General features: G+C 46.5%; 1 protein-coding gene and 1 pseudogene across 1 annotated transcript; one reads left to right on the top strand and one right to left on the bottom strand.

The window, feature by feature from the left end:
• Positions 1-179: 179 nt before the first annotated feature.
• Positions 180-950, bottom strand: LOC136523451 (uncharacterized mitochondrial protein AtMg00810-like). Its single transcript, XM_066517133.1, has one exon. The coding sequence runs from the start codon at positions 948-950 to the stop codon at positions 180-182; it is 771 nt and encodes a 256-aa protein (XP_066373230.1).
• A 10,358-nt stretch (positions 951-11,308) lies between these two features.
• On the top strand, positions 11,309-20,119 carry LOC136523450 (protein MAIN-LIKE 1-like; annotated as a pseudogene).
• The last annotated feature ends 1,011 nt before the right edge of the window (positions 20,120-21,130 follow it).

Below are 21,130 nucleotides of genomic sequence, written 5' to 3'. Positions count from 1 at the left end.
GGAACATGCAGAACATGAAGATCACCAATGGTGACTCACTCCCGGACGAAGTGAAGATCAATCTCAATGTGCTTGGTTCGCTGATGCTGTATCGGGTTGGAGGTCATGTAGACGGCACTGATGTTGTCGCAATACACCAGTGTGGCGCGCCGGAGAGGGGCATGCAGCTCTAGAAGAAGCTAGCGCAGCCAGGTGGCCTCAGCAACTCCATTGGCCACCGCGCGATACTCGGCTTCAGCACTGGATCTTGACACCATGTTCTGGCTCTTGGAGGACCAGGAGACAAGATTGTCTCCAAGAAACACAGCATAGCCCGAGGTGAACTTGTGGGTATTTGGACAACCAGCCCAATCAGCGTCGGTGTAGACGACAAGATCAGCCGAAGTAGACAGTCGCAGCAGGAGACCAAGGTGGAGAGTGCCTCGAACATAGCGCAGAATCCGCTTCAGAGCTGCAAGGTGAGGCTCACGAGGGTCGTGCATATGAAGACAGACTTGCTGCACAGCATATGCAATATCCGGCCAGGTGAACGTTACGTACTGTAAGGCTCCAGCGAGGCTGCGAAAGTCTGAAGGGTCAGAGACAGGGGTGCCATCTGCTGTAGCAATCTTCGGATTGGTGTCAACTAGAGTGGAACACGGCTTACACTCTGCCATCCCGGCGCGATCAAGAATGTCCAGCATATATTGTCGCTGAGAAAGAAGAAGGCCATCACCACTACGCTGAACATGCATACCGAGGAAGTAATGCAGTTCACCAAGGTTCTTCGTAGCGAACTCCCGCTGAAGGGCTGAGATGATCCGCCAAAGAAGGTCGGTGGAAGAGGCTGTGAGGACGATGTCATCAACATAGAGCAACAGGTAGGCTGTGTCTGATCCGCGCTGGTAAACGAAGAGCGAGGTGTCTGACTTGGCTTCAGCAAACCCAAGGGACAGCAAGTGTGTGGCCATGCGACTGTACCAAGCACGAGGGGCCTGCTTGAGGCCATATAGTGACTTCTTCAGGTGTCAAACATAGTCTGGATGAGCTGGATCTTCGAACCCAGATGGCTGCTGACAATAAACTGTCTCTGTCAGGTTGCCATGAAGAAAGGCATTCTTCACATCAAGCTGGTGGATGGGCCAGCGGCGAGAGAGAGCCAGGGAGAGCACCGTGCGAACAGTAGCAGGCTTCACCACGGGACTGAATGTCTCATCAAAGTCCACACTAGGCCACTGGGTAAAGCCATGGAGAACCCAGCGCGCCTTGTGCCTTTCGAGGGAGCCATCAGACTGAAACTTGTGCTTGAAGATCCACTTGCCAGTGACGACGTTGGCCTGAGGGGGTCGAGGCACGAGATCCCAAGTGTGATTCTTCAGCAGGGCACTGTGTTCCTCTTCCATTGCAGCTCGCCACATGGGGTCGGCAAGAGCGCTACGGAAGGTCTTCGGTATCGGTGACATAGACGTAGCGTTGTACGCAGCAGGCATCCAAAAACCGCTCTTCGAACGTGTGCCCATGGCGTTCAGGTTGGTCACAGGAGGGACAGCAACAACCCCTTTGGGCAGTGGGAGAGGCGTGGCTGGTGCAGGCACAGCTTGGGCGGCTGGTGCAGGTGCAGCCTGGGCGACGGTGACAGGAGCAGTTGGAGCATATTGTGGTCGAGGCCGGCGCGTGTAGTGGTAGGCGAAGGCGCGGTCTAGACGAAGAGGTGGGAACCCGGGAGGTGGCCTGTGGGGTGCCTGAGGAGGTGACACCAGCGTTGTGGAGCCCGCGGTCAGTGTTGGAGACTGCGAGCTCACGCGAAGCGTTGGCGGGATGTACAGCTGGCGAGGTGGAGCTCCTCTAGTCGTGCTGGGTGTGTCCTGAGCCACGCGTGGCACGGGAGGTGTCCCTGGCGTCCACAGTGCAGGCGGGATGTAGAGCGCGGGCGCCGGGGGATCAGCAGTGTCCGCTGGGGGACTAGTAGCAGCCACTGGAGGCATCGGGGGCACCCCAGGCATAGTCTCAGAGGGACCGGCAGGGGCACTGGTGATGTCTGAGGTGCTGGATGGTGTTCCTGCAGACAAAAACTTGTGCAACGGTCCAATAGGAGCGGGCACAACATCAGTAGCATCAAGAAAATCAAAGTCCACCGGAATACTAGGACCATTGCGCTCAGCAAAGGGGAAGGCCATTTCATCAAAGATGACATGCCGGGAGATGATGGCTCTATTGGTGGAGAGGTCAAGGCAGCGGTATCCTTTGTGGTGAGCGGAATAGCCTAGGAAGACGCACAAGGCAGACCTAGGAGCGAGTTTATGGGGAGCGGTGGCGGACAGGTTTGGATAACACTTGCAGCCAAAGACTCGTAGGTGATCATACGCCGGCGACGTGCCATATAGGGCAAGGTGGGGCGTGGAGAACTGTAGAGTCTTGGTGAGCAGTATGTTAAGTAGAAGGGTCGCTGTGGAGAGGGCCTCCGCCCAGTAGGAGGGAGGCATAGACGCCTAAAAGAGCAGTGAGCAAACGACATTATTGATGGAGCGAATAATGCGTTCAGCTTTACCATTTTGAGGCGAGGTGTAGGGGCAGGACATACGAAGATGGATGCCCTGGGTGAGGAAGAAGTGACGGGTGCTAGAGTTGTCAAACTCTTTCCCGTTGTCGCACTGGACAGCCTTGACGTGGGTGCCAAATTGGGTGGAGGCGTGGGCGATGAAGTGGGCAAGCGTGCTGTAAGTGTCAGATTTGAGTCGTAAAGGAAAAGTCCACAAGTAGTGAGTGCAATCATCAAGTATGACCAAATAGTATTTGTAACCAGAGACACTGACAACTAGAGATGTCCACAAGTCACAATGAATAAGATCAAACTTGCTAGACGCACGAGAGGTGGACGAATGAAAGGGCAGACGGACATGACACCCTAATTGACAAGCGTGACATAGATCTGAATAGTCCTAAATATGATAGAAAACTATAGACACAAGCTTCGACAATGCCTCATGACTGGGGTGACCGAGACGCCGATGCCACAGTGGGGAGGGAGCCTTGGCGACAAAGGAGTGTGATGGAGGTAGGCACAGTGGATATAGCGGGCCGAAGCTATTGCACCTGACGATCTCGGTCCGAGATGGAAGAACCTTCATAGAACAACCAGCGGGGTCAAACTCAACAGAACAGTTGTTGTCGATAGTGAATTGGCGCACAGAGATGAGATTCTTAATAAGTTGTGGCGACACAAGAACATTATTAAGACGTAAAGTGGGGGACAACTCTGTGGAGCCAGTGGCAGTAACAGAAAGCATGGAACCATTTCTGACAACAATAGATGAAGGAGTAGGATACCGCAGGAATAGAACATGTGAAAGGGAGGAAGACTGAGATGTCATATGTGAAGTAGCACCTGTGTTGAAGTACCACTTGTTGGACGAAGGAGGGGTCAGCGATGTCGTGCTGAAGGCGGAGGCGAGGGCCATCTGGTCCCAAGAAGGGAGGCCGACCACAGGATTGTAGTACCCCGGGGCGACCCACTGTCCTGAGCCATCAGGAGCAGCGACAGCGGCAGGCTACTGGTGGGCGACGAGTGCCTGCTACTGCTGGGCAAGGAGGGCCTGCTGCTGTGCCTGCAGATGAGGAGGCACTGGGATGGGTGCCAGCGGAGGACGAGGACCCCCTGGCCACATCTGAATGGAACCCATCCATGGGTTGTAGACACTGGGCCAGGGGCAACCACCGGTGGCAGGCTGCTGGGCGCCGGCCGTCTGCTGCTGCTGCTGGGTGCCAAAGGGAGGGCGGTGGCCTCCAGTGCTGTTGTTGCCACTAGGGCCCCCCTTTCCACCGCTGCCGCACCTGCTGCGACGATTGCCGTTGGAGGACTTAGGGCCGCCAGCGCCCCCAGAGCCCGTGTTGGACGTGGGTGAGGCAGCACTGGAGGAGCCTGCTGCTGCGGTGGAGGCAGCGAGAGCAGTGGTGAAAGGTCCTAATGGCTAGAGGGGGGGGTGAATAGCCTAATAAAATTTCTACAACAACACTTAACAAAAGGTTAGACAATTATGAGGCGAAGCAAGTGTTGCGCTAGCCTACTCAAAATGCAAGCCACCTATCACAATTCTAGTTTAGATAGTGTTGATTCACACAAGAGCTATGACACTACCCTATGTTAGTGTGCTCTCAAAGGCTAACTAAAGAGCCACACCAACCAAGTAAGCAAGCTCTCACAACTAGCTACACTAAAGAGCTTGTCAACTAGTTTGCGGTAAAGTAAAGAGAGTGATCAAGAAGGTTATACCGCCGTGTAGATGAAGGAACCAATCAATCACAAGGATGAATAACAATGAAGACCAATCACCTCGGAATCAATGATGAACACAATGATTTTTTACCGAGGTTCACTTGCTTGTCGGCAAGCTACTCCTCGTTGTGGCGATTCACTCACTTGGAGGTTCACGCGCTAATTGTCATCACACGCCAAACCCTCAATAGGGTGCCGCACAACCAACACAAGATGAGGATCACATAAGCCACGAGCAATCCACTAGAGTACCTTTTGGTGCTCCACCGGGGAAAGGTCAAGAACCCCTCACAATCACCACGATCGAAGCCGAAGACAATCACCAACCTTCGCTCAACGATCCTCGCTGCTCCAAGCCATCTAGGTGGTGGCAACCACCAAGAGTAACAAGCAAAATCCACAGCGAAACACGAACACCAAGTGCCTCTAGATGCTAACCCTCAAGCAATGCACTTGGATTCACTCCCAATCTCACTATGATGATGAATCAATGATGGAGATGAGTGGGAGGGCTTTGGCTAAGCTTGCAAGGTTGCTATGTCAATGAAAATGGCTAAAGATGATGAGCTACAGCCGGCCATGGGGCTTAAATAGAAGCCCCCACGAAATAGAGCCATTATACCCCTTCACTGGGCATAACACGGGCTGACCGGACGCTCCGGTCCAACTGACCGAACGCTGCTCCTCAGCGTCCGGTTGCCCGATGGTGGCCACGTGTCTCCTGTGTTCAACAGTGAACATTTGATCTCAACGGTCGACATGTTGATCGGACGCTCCGACAGAGCTGACCGGACGCTGGACCCCCAGCGTCCGGTCGTTTACAGTAAGGGTCCAAAACGTGTTTTTGCCGACCGGACGCGTCTGGTCATGCTTGACCGGACACAGCCCCGCGTCCGGTGCATAACCCTAATCACTGTGCCGACCGACAACACGACCAGACGTAGCCCTTCAGCGTCCGGTCGCAGAGCGACCCAGCGTCCGGTCGTTTGACCGACGCCAGCGTCTTCGCTGCTACACCTGACCAGACGCGCCGGTCCAACCGAGGCCAGTGTCCGGTCACTTCCAGTGACCTCCGTCTTTTCTGTCTAGGGCGCCGGTGGCACCGTCGGACTGTCCGCACTCTACGGGCGGACACTCCACCGGTGGAGTTTCTTACCCTTGCTCCCAAACTTCACCACCCTTGATCAAATGTGCCAACCACCAAGTGTATCACCTTGTGCACATGTGTTAGCATATTTTCACAAACATTTTCAAGGGTGTTAGCACTCCACTAGATCCTAAATGCATATGCAATGAGTTAGAGCATCTAGTGGCACTTTGATAACCGTATTCCGATACGAGTTTCACCCCTCTTAATAGTACGGCTATCAAACCTAAATGTGATCACACTCTCTAAGTGTCTTGATCACCAAAACAAAATAGCTCCTATGGTTTATACCTTTGCCTTGAGCTTTTTGTCTTTCTCTTTCTTCTTTCCAAGTCCAAGCACTTGATCATTATCATGGCATCATCATCATGTTATGATCTTCATTTGCTTCACCACTTGGAGTGTGCTACCTATCTCATGATCACATGATAAACTAGGTTAGCACTTAGAGTTTCATTAATTCACCAAAATCAAACTAGAGCTTTCAAGTGGCAGGGGACTCCTTGTTCTCCAATGTGAGTTCCTCGAGGATGAGGTCATCACGAGCCTCCAGGAAGGTGGGGAAGGGCCGGCTGTGGCGTAGGAGGGCCCGACATGGCTGAAGCGCTCGTTGAGGCCACATATCACGTTAAGGATGAGGGTGCGGTCGGTGATCACTTCGCCAAGAGCCGTGAGGTCGTCAACCATCTTCTTCAGCCGGCGGCAGTAGTCAGTGACGGAGAGGTCGCCCTGGACGAAGTTGCCAAACCGCGTCTCAAGGTGGATGGAGCGAGCCTCCCGGTTGCCGAGGAACTAGGACTCGACGGTGAGCCAGGCATGCCGGGCAGTGGAGCCCTAGGCGGAGATGATCTCGGCAAGGTCGTCGGTGAGCGTGGCAACGATCTAGGACTTGATGACGCAGTCCATCCATGCCCAGTCAGGGGAGATCGAGGCTAGAGGTTCCTCGTGGACGTGGTCCTGAAGAGAGAACTTGCCGAGGATGAGCAGGAACTGATAGCGCCAGCGGTTGAAGTTGCCGGAGTCGACGTCGAGGACGGTAGTGACGTGGTTCCAGATGTTGTTGATGGCGATGGCCTGGGCGTGCAGTTGCAGCAGTGCCATGGCCTCATGGAGGAGCATGGCTGAGGCGAGGTCAGGAGGAAACGTCGAAGAGGTGCTGGAGGACGCGCCGCCAGGTGCACCGGGGGCAGCGGCGGCGGCTGCGCGCGCCAGGGCTTCGCTGGCGCGGGCAGCAGCCGTGTCACGATCTTTGACGGCGGCTGCAGCCTCCTCCTCGGCCTGGGCAGCGCGAGCCAAGGCGGCCTGGCGCTCCTTGTCGAGAAGTTGGGCGGCGGCGGCGGCGTCGTTGGCCTTCTCCTTGGCCTAGCGTGCCGCGATCTCGTCAGCGGCAACATCCCTAGACCTGGGAGAGGGCGGAGGAGTGGGAGACATGGCGCTGCACGGCAGAGGGCAGAGGCCGGCGCGCAGGGGTGGGCAGCGGAAGGGAAGACCTAAACCTAGGCGGCTGATACCATGAGAGCGAATAGGTCTCGGAAAATTATGATAGATTGATATGGGTACATGGAGTACATTATATAGGCAAGGATCAGGAAGGGTTTATAGAAACACCCAATCAATAGTGATCCTTGCCTAATCAATAATCATCTACCATAATCCCTAGAGGCAGCCTAGCCGATAGACCTGGGCGCCAGGCCCATGACCAGCCTATAGGCGCCTATTCTAACACAGAGAACACCCCTGCACTTGATCACCGAAACCATGTATCTCCATAGCTGCAACAAACTGAGCCATATTGGTGAGGTGCACCTTTCTTCAGATAACATAGCTTCCTGACTCCCTAGAAACCAATCAAATGTTCAGGCTGCTGCATCAAACACCAGCACGGAGATTAAAAAAATGGCAAAATGAAAGCAACTTAGGACAACAAAATCGAAGCCTTTACATGTCAAACACCAATAACCTAGAGCCTTGACCCATTACAACCATGCAGAAGACAACATTTGAATTGAGATTGTGCATGACAAGGTTAAAATGAGGAATGCAGGTTGAGCATTAGCAGAATACAACACAGTGGCATACAGCAAAATCAATTTTCCCAAATAACTAATAGCTATAATTATTAGGCCTGTAGCTTCTGTAACAAAGTGATAACACTAAATTGTTAGATAACAAAAATAATTAATCGCTGACTGTTATTTGTCCTTGGCTTCAGAAAGAACCTGTTAAATTACAACAGTGAAGCACAGAACCATTAAGAAACATTCGGAGAGACCGGGAAGTCAATCTACAACTTCCCAATAGGCAGGCATATACCTGACCAACGGGTACCTGAACACCATCGGTCTGCTCCTAATGTTCATCAATCATCAGCACCATGGTCCATAGCGATGCGACTGCGGATCTGCGGCAACCATGGAGGACCTGACCTGCCTCTGATGGCTGGACGCCCGAGGAGCCGGATTGTCGCAGAGTTCGCGTGGGGCCTGGAACCAAGGTAGGCGAAGGTAACGACGGCGGCGAACGGGAGAGGCAGAGGCAGTGGTGGCAGTAGGGGATGGGGGAAGTGGATGCGGATGAAAGAGGATAGAGCAGACGCGGTGGCGCCAGTGGGGACGAAGCCTGGGCTGGTTTGAGTCGACCCGAGCCGCACGGCCTCATTGGCTAGGAGCCGATGCGCTGTGAAAGAAGCAAGTTTGAAGCCGTTCCTACGGACCCAATTTTTTTTTCAATTTGGTCCTCTTTTTTAAGAAAATTTATGTTTGGCCCCCCTGAGCGACGTAAACTGATCTTTGGACCCTGGGGTCGGTGCCGACTCGGCGCCGTAGATCTTGGCACCGAGATGCCTGACCAGGAACAACGGAGCATCTAAGTGGCGCTGACGTGGCACGTAGGTCGGGGCCATGGATCTTGGCGCCGAGGTCTTATACCTATATCGCGCGCCCTCTTCCTCTCGACTCCGGCGCGAGCTCTCTCTCTGCCCGTGCCAGCACCTCTGGGTGCCCGCGCCACCACCTCCGAAGAGCTCCACGCCCCTGTCTGCTCCCTCGGCCGCCCTCGTCGCCCCATCCTCCTCGCGCACTGACGGCGAGGGCGGCTCCTGCCTCTCCCCGGCGTCCCCATCGGCCGCCCTGTGAGGCCACCCCTCTCCCTCGACCGGCTGTCGGCGGTAAGGTATTTTTTTATATTTTCTGTAATTTTGTTTTACAATTTAATTAGTTTAGATAGTTTAGTTAGCTAATTTAGTTATATAGTGATATAATTTAGTTAGTTAATTTAGGTATTTAGTGAGACAATTTAGTTATGTAGAGGTTATATATTTAGCTTAGCTAATTTATATAGATTGTTTGATTGTTAGTTATTTATGTAGTTTTGTAGGTAGTTAATTTAGTTATTTAGTTTATTTGTAAGTTAGATAGTTAGGTAATTAAGTTATATATAGGTAGTACTTGTAGTAAGTGTAGTTAGTAAAATTACTTATATAGTTAGATAGATAGCTAGGTAGTTTAGATACTTATTTATTTAGGTAGAAAGTGGGATACTTAATTATGTATGTAATTTAGTTATACCTTTATTAGTTAAACCTGTAATAACTTTGATGTTGTGCATACCAACTAGATGGACAACGTAGTCATCATGTATCATGGAGGAAGCGTGGAGGAAGATAAGTTTAGGTATGTCAGTTTTGTTGGAATGCAAAGGGTGCCTCTCATGTTCGATGATCGGCCATTATTTTCTAAGTTGTTTGGTAGTGCTCGTGATGAGCTTTATTGCAATTCAAATGAGGATGGCATCTCAGTTGAGGGGGTACTTCACTATGGTAAATCAGGCCATATTTTTAGGCCGTTGGTCCCAATTGCATCAGAGGCTCAATGGGACAAATATGTCAAAACTGTCATGACGAATGTGTTTCAATGTTTGAATTTGGTTGTGTGGAAGTTGTCCAATGATCCCACACCTCATGGGTATTCACCCCCTCGTGGGTTCTCACAAGAACCAGAGAATCCGGCACCTTCTGACCCTCCGAGTTGTTTGGTAGTGCTCGTGATGAGCTTTATTGCAATTCAAATGAGGATGACATCACAGTTGAGGGGGTACTTCACTATGGTAAATCAGGCCATATTTTTAGGCGGTTGGTCCCAATTGCATCAGAGTCTCAATGGGACAAATATGTCAAAACTGTCATGAAGAATGAGTTTCAATGTTTGGATTTGGTTGTGCGGAAGTTGTCCAATGATCCCACACCTCATGGGTATTCACCCCCTCGTGGGTTCTCTCAAGAACCGGAGAATCCAGCACCTTCTGACCCTCCGTTACCTAACCGTGAGGTGGATGTGGAAGATGTGGTTCTGGTGCCCGATGCTCAGTCCGCCCCGAATGAGGTTGGAGTATGTCCTGATGTTCGTGCAGAATGTCGGTCTAATGACGGAGTTGCTGCCCCTCAGGAGATCTCTTTGACCCAGAATCATCCAAGTAAGTGACGTAGTAACACTTTCGCTTTCGCTATTCTTCCTTCATTCCATTCCTTTGTCTCAATTCTATCTATATTTGTGCTTTATATGTAGGAGACAAACCTAATAATGATGGTTGTCCTCTTGTGCCTCCATCAACCAACATGGACCCAGGGTTTATAGCCTCTAACAATGTGGATGTTAATATTGCGGATGATGAGGAGCCTTATGGCACAACAAGAGCTGTTGATTCTGATGATGACCGCCCAGTTGCACCTTTGAGCGAACAAGAAATGGAGCTCATCAGGCGTTTATGTCCTGATTGTGATCCACTAGTTCATGAATTCAGCGACCTTAGTTATTCTCAACATGCTTATGGAGAAGGAAGAGATGACGAGCTGCTAGAGGCTCCTGAGGCCGGTGGCAGCGTGAAAATTCAGAAGGGCATGGTGTTCAAGAACTTGCCCACCTTGAGAAGGTGGTTATAGGAATATTCTGTGAGATTGTTGGCGGTCACTACTGATCAAATCCGATCGCCAATTAAGTTACAAAAAGAGGAGAAATTGGCAAACTTAATCACATATGCATTTACTATTAACCAAGTTTCACATGTATTTGTAGAACATTATTTTGCAGGTCACAAACACAAATACATGGAATAAATCACCAAAGGGCGCTTTCTGACGCTGATTTCTGCAAATTATGTAATTTGTATGATTATCAACTAATCTTTGTATGATTATATTAGACCAATGCTTGCTCGACTTAGGATTATTTTTTTATCTTTTCTTTTATATTTTATCCTTTGAGGAATGCCAAGTGTGTGTCCACTATCTTGAAATTATCATTCTTACCCCTGCTATAAGCATTGGTGTACTTGCAAGTATTATTATTCAAGTTCATATCCATACTAGACTCTTAATCAAATGCCTTCCTTTGGGAAAATATAAATAACGATACCCTGAATACTTTCGGGTGAAATGCTACAATGATAGCTCCGTGCGCTTGCGGATAAAAATCTAAAATTGTTAAGAAACTATCAATGCTATTTCTTAGTAGCATGGCTACGCATTAGTTATGTTGCTAAGAAGTACCAACAAGGCATTTCTGGCGCCATTGCTGAGGATGGATTCAAACCCTGTACTTAGTAGTGACGTTAAGAAATACCAATAAGCATTTCTGGCATCGTTGCCGGGAAAGGCATATTGATTAAAGAATCTAGTAGGACATGTTCATGGTAATATGCATGTAAGGTAGCCATTGTTTATGCGTAATAACTTTGCTTTTTTTCTCCTATTGTGGATGAAAATAGGATAGTGTATGACTGGTTTCTCCCTACCGAACAACTACATCGCAGATCCGAAGGCACTCCTAAGAAAGAACCGGTCTCGTACTGCTTCTTCTTCTGCTACTCCACCGACAGACAAACCAGTCACCCCCGCACCATCCGCTACTATCGCTATGGCCCAGAAGTCACTCCATGAGTTCTCCATCCCCGCTATTGCCAACGTGCCCACTGGGCCCACTGTCAACATTGGTGACAAGAATTTTGAACTACGCACTAGGTTGATCATGATGGTGCAAGCAAGTCTATTTTACGGGCTGCCAAGCGAGGACGCGAACGCGCACCCACAATACCAAGGAGGTAATTCAAACTTAAACTCAAATTACAATTCGAATCAACCTTCCTTGAAATACTTGGTCTTAGGCCAAGCAAAAATAAATGAAAATATTGCTAAAGAGTTGATGTTTAATGATAAAATGCTTGAAAATATAAATACTAAAATTGAAGGCTTAACTTTTTCTATCAATAACCAAATGGGCTTTAATAAAATGATTGAAACTCAAATGGTTCAACTTGCTGCCATTATACCTGTTTCTGATTCGGGAAAGACTCTGGGCAACCTGAAACTTCTCTCGAATCTGTTAAAATGGTCTCAACGAGGTTCGGTAAGCCTCTATGTCAGGAAAACCTCATTTATTTTGTAGATCCACCATTCATTGCCAAGAAAGAAGATCCTGGCCGTCCGACAATCACATGCTCAATCGGCCCGCATGTCTTTCACAACGCCTTCTATGACCTTGGGGCGAGCATCAACATCATGTCTAAGGTAACATATGATAAAACACTAGGTGGATCTTTGTCCACTATAGATTTCTAACTGCAGATGGCAGATCAAACTTTACGAAATCCAGAGGGATTAGCCATGGACATCTTGGTGAAAATTTGAGACACGTACATCCCCACGGACCATTTCTAGACATGGGCCACAATAAGGAAGTACCCCTCCTCTTAGGGAGACCATTTCTTAACACTACAAATGCAGTTTTACATGTGGGATTAGGGCATGTTAGCTTTTGTATTCAAGGGCAAACAATGAGATGCCCATTCGATGGGTTTAAAATGCATAAACATGATAAAACAAACCGGCCCAAGAAACAACCACGTAAAGGGATCAAACAGGTATGGCAGGTAGAAGCATCAACATCCGCATCTACTTCTCCAGACACAGATGTACCTCCATCAAGCAAAAAGTGAAAGGAGAAGAGTCCTGCTCATTGGACTTTAAAATGGTGAGTCCTTACCGAAGGTAAATCGGTAGTTATCCTTCGTATTTATGATTTAAAGTTGCCTAAAATTATTAGATAGTAAAACTATAATAATAATAATAATAATAATAATAATAATAATAATAATAATAATAATAATAAAATCTTTGGTTCTCTTATTCACCATTCAATGTCTTCGCCTCCGTTGGATGAATCTTCTTTATCTTTTCATGCTTCCTTTCTCTATGCTGGTATGTTTTGGTTTGGGGGTTGGTCATACATATTTTAAATTAAGCATGGTGCTTAGTTTAGATGTATTGATCATACTTCCATAGGCTTTTTTAATTAAGCATGGTGCTTAGGTTAATAAGCCTACCTTAATCAAATTAGACATGGCGCCTAATTTGATCATTGAACCGAAACTGCTAAGTGTAGAGTTTGGTTGAACATATGGACTGACCCTTACAGGAATTTATCAACTTCATGAGGGTAAGTCTTTGAGATGACAACTGAGATGAAAACTTGTTTGGTAAACCTTGATTAAAATAATAATAATAATAATAATAATAATAATAATAATAATAATAATAATAAAAGATAATAATGATGATAATAATAATAAAAACTTTCAACCCCAAGTATGGTTGTCTTGTTATCTTGATGGCACCATAAGACAAGCTTGGGGAGCCTCCTAGCACGCTCAAAAGGAGGCCATGAATCACAAATCAAGCTACAACGTCCACCCGCCAGCAGCATTCCTTGCTGAACCACAGACCATAAGTCAGGAGTTAGCTTGGGGGAGGACTCCGACAGAGGTAACTTGTATCTCACATTTCTTTTAGCTATTTTATCATCTTATACTCAAAGAATGATGAGGTATGAAGAACAAAAATATTCCACTCATATATGTGATTTAAGAATGTTTGGTTTCTCTTTTGTTGAAATGATAAATAGTTGCTCTGTCTATAATTCATCTGTGCCTAGGCTGTAACTTACTATTCTCCAAGATTTAAGTTTGTTGGTTAAAAATATCTCATCCTAAAAACTTAGAACTTGTGGGTTGCAAAAGCATTATCCTTTTCTAAGTTGTTGCAAGTTATGATATGGTAAATAGAATATGCTATGATTTTATTCTAAGAGAAACTTGACATCCGGAGTTTTCAATTTAAAAATACTAAAATCAAAAGTTCCCCAATGGTTATGAATTCCTACCACGGCCATATGACATAATTCAAATTCAAAACCTTAGTCATATGCTGCTTATATTCACATTGAGTTTTGTCAAATTGTTGTGACCCTTGTTGAGATTCTCGTCGTGCACCCATAATCAAGATTCACGTACACCCACAAATAAAAATGCTGACTTTTACACTGAGAGTTACGCAAAAACATATTTTCCATCCACCTAAAATAAACTCCGTTCATTTGTCATGAGTCTTTCTCTCCAAAGTTTTCATATGCCAAAAAGAAGTATGGGGCTATGTTAAAAAAAGAGAGACATATGAAGCTCTCAAAATAGCAAAATAATATATATATATATATATATATATATATATATATATATATATATATATATATATATATATATATATATATATATATATATATGGAACACATGAAAGTTCTAAAGTATTGGAAAAAAGAGATAGCCCATACTTGTAAGTAATTATCAAAAAGAGAGAAAGTCGTGATCAAAGGAGTACCCAAAAATATTAGGATTAGAAAAATATTCCACACACTAGCACATCTTGATCAAAGTGTATGACTTGCATCTCCTTGGATCCAGTGTTTGACTTAGCAATATATGTGATGTAAGCATGCCTCTTATTCATACCTACCTAAAACTCCACTCAAAGCATTTTAGAGATATGATGAAAAGAAGGCAAAACAATGCCTTGGTGAGGATCATACACATTGAGCGATTGAGTGAATCATTTGAGGAACTTACATTTTATTTTGCAAAATTCATAAAACCTCCGAATAGAAGGTTGATCAAAGAATGAATAATTGGTAATTCTGTTAAACCGTTCTATCTTGCAACCACCTAAGACTTGGAAAAGCAATAAGCCCCACAGGGATTAAGTTAAAAGGGTGGATAGAATGCCAACTTATTTAAATCAAGGAAGAATACTTTGTTATAGGCATGGCACTTGTGAATTATATTCGTCATCGTAGCAACGACTGATCGACAACCAATAACTTAGCTATTTGCTCGGGACGAGCAAAGGTTAGCTTGGGGGAGCTTATTGACGGTCATTACTGATCAAATCCGACCGCCAATTATGTTACAAAAAGAGGAGAAATTGGCAAACTTAATCACATAAGCATTTACTATTAACCAAGTTCCACATGTATTTGGAGAACATTATTTTGCAGGTCACAAACACAAATACATGGAATAAATCACCGAAAGGCATTTTCTGACGCTGATTTGCGCAAAGGAACAAGGGAGACGCCCATCAACTCAATTCAAATTGGGCAAAAACCCACGGAGCAGTGATCCATGACCAGCCCATGGCCTACCACGCGAAGGCAGTGGCGAGGCGGCTCGGTTAGGGGCTGGTCACTCCTAGGGGGTGGCCGCTCCCTTTTGGATGCCGCCCTGCCTCTCCTTCGATTGGCGGTGGCATGGCTCCATGCTAAGGCGGTGCAGCCTGGGGTTTCGCACCAAGAATAGCTAGAGCACCACCTTAGAGCCGCGTATAAATATAGGGGCAACCCCCCTCTCAACACACACCACATTGAGCAACACCTCACTCTCTACTCTCTTTAGTTTTACCTTTTAGTTGTATTAGAGCAAGGTAAAGCCACCTTGGAGGGCTTGGCTCCTTGGAAGAAGAGATTCTTGGTATGAATATCAATATGGGTTCTTCCAAAGTCATGTCTTCACTTTATTATAGTCATACTTATGAACTAGAGTGTAGTTATTGTGTTATGATCTTGATATATGAACTAGTGGAGAGTTTATGTGTCATGAGAATAGCACACTTAACTTTATGCTTAAACAATCATATAACTTAAATAATTGGAATTAGAGCTAAGTTGAGGTGGCGGTTCATCGTGCTGTCAGGTGTGCCCAAGTTCTTTACCTGTCGATCCGTAGGGTCGAGGACTCGAGGGGATTTGGGTAGTTTCTGTATACGCAAGCATGGTGCTTGGGTATGGAGAGATAGGTGAATGCATTGTCCTTCTCTCCGGTTGAGGGGTAGATGACATGTGTTGATAGCCCTGTCCATCCTTCGTAATCCCCCACGTTCGTCTAAATTATCACATGAGGTTGCTGGCAGAACAGTACTCGGTGGCCTCCCGACCTGCTTCACACTTGGCCCTAAAACTATAAGCATTGGTGTACTTGCAAGTATTATTATTCAAGTTCATATCCATACTAGACTCTTAATCAAATGCCTTCCTTTCGGAAAATATAAATAACAATACCCTGAATACTTCTGGGTGAAATGCTACAATGATAGCTCCGTGCGCTTGCGGATACATATCTAAAATTGTTAAGGAACTATCATGGCTATTTCTTAGTAGCATGGCTACACATTAGTTATGTTGCTAAGAAGTACCAACAAGGTATTTCTGGCGCCATTGCTGAGGATGGATTCAAACCCCGTACTTAGTAGTGACGTTAAGAAATACCAACAGAGACATAAAAGACCTTTCAAGGTGAGGCACTCCTATGTGGAGGGCCGTTACACAGTGGTGTGTGAGAATGCAGATTGCAATTGGAGGTCTGTGCTCAGAAACAGAAGGCCATAGGGAAGTTCAAGATCACCAAAATTGTAGGTCCACACACTTGTGCCCAGAAAGATCTAAAACAGAAGCATCGACAGTTGAGCTCTACCCTCATTACCAGAAGGTTGTACACAACATTGAAGGGTCAGCCCAACTTGAAGGTTAGGACAATTATGTAGATGACTAAGGAGATCTTTAATTATAACATAAAGTATGGGAAAGCATGGAGGGCAAAGCAACGGGCCTGGAAGATGATATATGGGGACCGGGAGGAGGGGTACGAGTAGTTGCCTGCAATGTGCAATGCAATGAAAGCAACAAATCTAGGAATGCATTACGAGTACATCCCGAAGCCGAATGAATGGAAGGACGGGAGGCAGATATTCTTTCGTGCATTATGGTGCTTTCCCCAGTGCATCGAGGCCTTCATGCACTATCGTCTAGTGTTATCCATTGATGGTACTTTTCTGCTTGGCAAGTACATGGGCACACTATTGGTAGCCATTTCCTGTGACACAAACAACACATTGGTTCCTTTGGCTTTTGCTTTGGTGGAGAGGGAGAACAAATATAGCTAGGGAAGGTTCTTCTGTCTTCTTTGGATACATGTCATTGGCCCTGGTAGGGAAGTTGGTGTCATATCTGATAGACACCAGGGCATACTCAGTGCCGTACAGGAGCAAATTCTAGGGTATGCACCTTTGCACCACCGTTGGTGCACTCGACACCTTGCTAAGAATTTACTTCGGAAGGATGGTACGAAGGACAACTTTCCTCTATTCGAGAAAGTTGCTCTCATGCTTGAGGTGTTGTTCTTCGAGGAGAAGTTGGAGCAGCTAAAAATAGCAACAAATGGAGAAGGTAGGTAGTGTCTGAGAGGATTGATGAGAGAACCTAAAAAATGTTCAAGAGCCTACGAGGATGGTGGATGGAGGTATGAGTTTCAGACTAGCAACATGGCCGAGTCATTTAATAGTGTGCTTAAGGGTATACGTGCCATGCCCGTTAATGCCATTGTATCATTCACCTTCTATAGGTTGGTTGCATGGTTTAATAAGAGGCACGCTCAAGCAATGGCACTACAGAGGAATAATCAGGCATGGGCACCTAAACGTACAAGGCATCTAGAGAAGGTAAAGGAAAGGGCTCTCACACATGATGTCGAATGTTTTGACCACAACACAGGCAAGTATCAGGTCGCAGAAAGGGGTGGTACAATGTCCGATGGTGAGCTCCGACCATCAAGGAGTTATATTGTGGCACTTAGTAATTTTTCATGCAGATGTGGGAGAACTAGATAGTACCACTTTCCTTGTTCTCATTATGTTGCAGCATTTCAGCATCGCAACTTTGCCTACGAGACCAAGATACCGCAGGAGTTCAGTGTTGACAGCCTTATACTTACTTGGTCTCCCTGTTTTGAGCCTTACCTAGATGAGGGGCAGTGGCCACCGTACACTGGTACGAGGTACATTGCGGACCTAGGTACATGTTGGGACCAACGTGGAACCAGGAAGAGGGTGAGACACAAGATGGTCATGGACCAGGTTTCTGGTAGAATGAGGCGAGGGAGAGCAACCCCCTTTCTTACTGACCCCGAGCAGAACCAATGTGGCAAATGCGGGGGACTTGGGCATAATTCACGTACATGCCATTGGCCGCTTAGTCATGTGCAAATAACTAATGAACCTCATTTATGAATTGTCGATGCTGTTCAATGTACTTTATTTTTTAATTGTCTAATTGGAGAAGCATGTTTACTAGTATGAAAGAGTTCATTATTTGTTTACATTTAACTAATCTAGACTTTCTCAATTTTTTTGTAGGATGGAGCGTTCCACCTGCTGGATCCATACTATGAGGAGCACCACCGAGGATGACTTACCGCGGAGGGGGAGGTAACTTATTTAGTTCTGCTTCTTTATTTTTTTGCACTGCATATTTATTTGTGTTCACACATTAATCTAATAAATTCTTGTCTATAGTACCTACACCCTCTTCGTCCTCGAACCCATGATAGGTTCGAGGACATGCGGTACGACGATAGGTACACTCCTCTCCTTGAGAGGGCTGGCCTAAACATTGTATCGTTCTGGGTTTGCTGTGGGTTGCCCATCATCAACCCCGTGGCGATCTCAGCTCTGGTCGACAGGTAAAATAACTATGATCTAATCCACTTACATTTAAATTTTCGCTTGTCGATGAGCACATGACCGTAGTACTTGGTCCTTGTTTTGTAGGTGGAGGCCAGAGACTCACAGTTTCCACCTTCATTGCAGTGAGATGATCGTTACTCTTCAGGACACGCAGAAGTTCCTTGGTCTCCATATAAGAGGACAGCCAGTTATTGGCCAGTGCGCTTCTAGTGGTTGGAGAGCTCGAGTGCAGCTCTTCCTCGGGAGAGAGCTTCCTCCAGAGACAGCGAGTACCCGCACCTCCAGAGTACTCATCAGCTGGCTAAGGTAGAACTTTGGTCAGTGTCCTGACTTTGCAGACGAGCAGACAGTTACCTACTACTATAGGGCATGGATCATGCACCTATTTGGTTGTGTTCTCTTCCCTGACGGGATGGGAGACACCACATCATGGATGTACCTCCCCTGTCTCACTGATTGGGACATGATAGGGGCTACAGCTAGGCTTCTGGAGTGTTGGGGTTCCTGTACTGCCAGCTTTATGAGGCGTGCCGTCGGAGTTCGCACAACTCCTCACTAGGAGGCTCTGTTTACCTGCTTTAGCTTTGGATGTGGTCACGTCTACCGGTGGGACAGCCCGCAGTTCTGCCTCCTCGTGACTGGTTCTAGGTGCCTAGCACACGACGTCGCCTGACGTATGCCTACCTTTGGGACTAGGTGAAGGGTCCCTTTGCCCAGAGTAAACGCGCCTACATCGAGTTCGGCAACGAGCTTGACACACTTACGCCGGGGATGGTGAGTTAGTTGCGTTTGACATACTAATTTGTTTTTGCAATGTAAGCACTAATTCACTAATAAATCATTCGCAGGTTACTTGGGAGCCATACAATGACCAACAGTTCCAGCACATTGGGTTGAGCACCATGTGCAGCGAGGACGAAGACCTGTACCTGATGCGGTGCCCACTGATCTGTTTCTACGCGGTTGAGTTCCACATGCCACACAGGGTTGCATGCCAGTTTGGGTTAAGGCAGGAGTGGCCCATGGAGCCGTTCTCAACGTCCATAGACTTGCACAAGTAAGCGTCTTCAAATTGTTCAAAAAATTGTTTGCTTTTTAAGACATGTAGTAATGTTATCCTCTATAAGTTTGTGGCCTTCTATTGATTTCATTTTGTTAAGATATCATGTTTGGGCCTAAAAATTTGCATATTCATTTATGTTTACCTACGGGATCGATCGCCAGAAGCAGAAAAAGGAGACGGACTTCGAGACCTTCCATCGTGACTACATCGACCAGTGGGACCTCCTACATGAGAACTTGTACGTCAATGACCAGCCGCACACGAACAATAACTTTAGAGCGTACCTATCTTGGTACACACGTGCAACGAGGACCAAACTGAAGGGGCAATGGACCCAAGCAGACTACACCGACATTGAGTCCTCGGATGATGAAGATACGACGTATGACCTTGCAATGAGGGCAGGGACACAGGTGGAGGCTGCACCGATATTGGACCGAGTGGTAATGTCAACTCTAATCCCATCATTTAAATACGAAGATAGCTATATTTTTAGAGATTTAGAACTTATTGGTAACACATAAAGATCATGATATCTATAATTTTAACGAATCAACACTTAATACCAAGATAGCTATATTTTAAGAGATTTAGAACTTACTGGTGCCACATAAAGACCATAATATTTATAGTTTTAGCTAATGAACACTTAATAGCAATGCATATAGACCATGGTTCCTCTAATTTTAGTGGTGTAACTGTTAATGACATTGTTTGCAGGGCAACACTTTGAAACAATCCGTGCTTGACATCGAACAATTCTAAAAAATAGGCGTACACGATAGGGCAATGACACAGAACTTTCTTACAGTAAGTTTTAACAACAACATCCACTAGTTTGACATGCAAACCATGTTAAATTGTGTGTGACAAATAAAATTTTGAACTCCAGAGGTTAGCACGTCGGCTGGGCTATGCTACTGCTGGTTGTGGTTGTGGGACTAGCGCGGCGATGGAGGCACATGCACCAGGCATAGGACTCTCAGACATGAGTGTATGGCTCGGTACTTGTACTCACAGAGGTACTTCTTCAGGAGGCCAGAGCTCGTCCCATGCCACTGTGGATACTTTTTAGGACCACAAAGGCGAGGACAAGGATGACGAGGAGCGTGGTTATGAGGAGCTTGGACCGTCTCAGCTACAGGACGCTTCGTCGACTCAACCTATGCAACCTGCAGGCAGTAGGCGATGCCGTTCGCTTGACCCTTTCACTCTAGGCACCGACGCTCTTGGCCACAAGGGTAAGGGTAAGACTAGGAGGCATTGAGGGCTTGTGGCAGACTTTGTGGTAGACTTTGTAGTAGGCTTTGTGGTAGATGTTATTATGGACTATTATGGACTTCATGGACTTTTATTTTGAACTATTATGTGTTGTATGGACTATTATTATGGACTTTATGGACTATAATTAAGGACCGTGTGCACTATTAATATGCTCATGTGTATGGTTTGAGATGAATGTGGTATATATTTGTATATCTGGACATGTTGTATTGAGGTTATATATTCATGTCATATTTGTGTATGGATTGCATAAAAAAATAGGGGAAACTCCGTCGAAATTTTCTAGCTAAAGTACATGCGTGCAGTACACCTATAGCATCTAGCCTTTACAGTGATTTATCATGTCACTGTCGTATCGTACATAGACTTTGACAGATGCATCGATTGCGCATACGAATGTAGCCTTTTCAGTTGAGATTTGAAATAGTCTTTTCAGTCTGCCTTGAAACAGTGATTGAAGTATGAATTCGAATAGGCTTTTCAGTCAAGGAA

This window comes from Miscanthus floridulus, chromosome 18 (assembly GCF_019320115.1).
Source record: "Miscanthus floridulus cultivar M001 chromosome 18, ASM1932011v1, whole genome shotgun sequence".
Taxonomy (NCBI): domain Eukaryota; kingdom Viridiplantae; phylum Streptophyta; class Magnoliopsida; order Poales; family Poaceae; genus Miscanthus; species Miscanthus floridulus.
Note: the sequence above shows the minus strand (reverse complement) of the source record. Positions and strands in the feature narration are given on the sequence as shown.

Coding starts and splice junctions, on each gene's coding strand:
- LOC136523451 (XM_066517133.1), bottom strand. CDS start 950: ATGGCCACACACTTGCTGTCCCTTGGGTTTGCTGAAGCCAAGTCAGAC.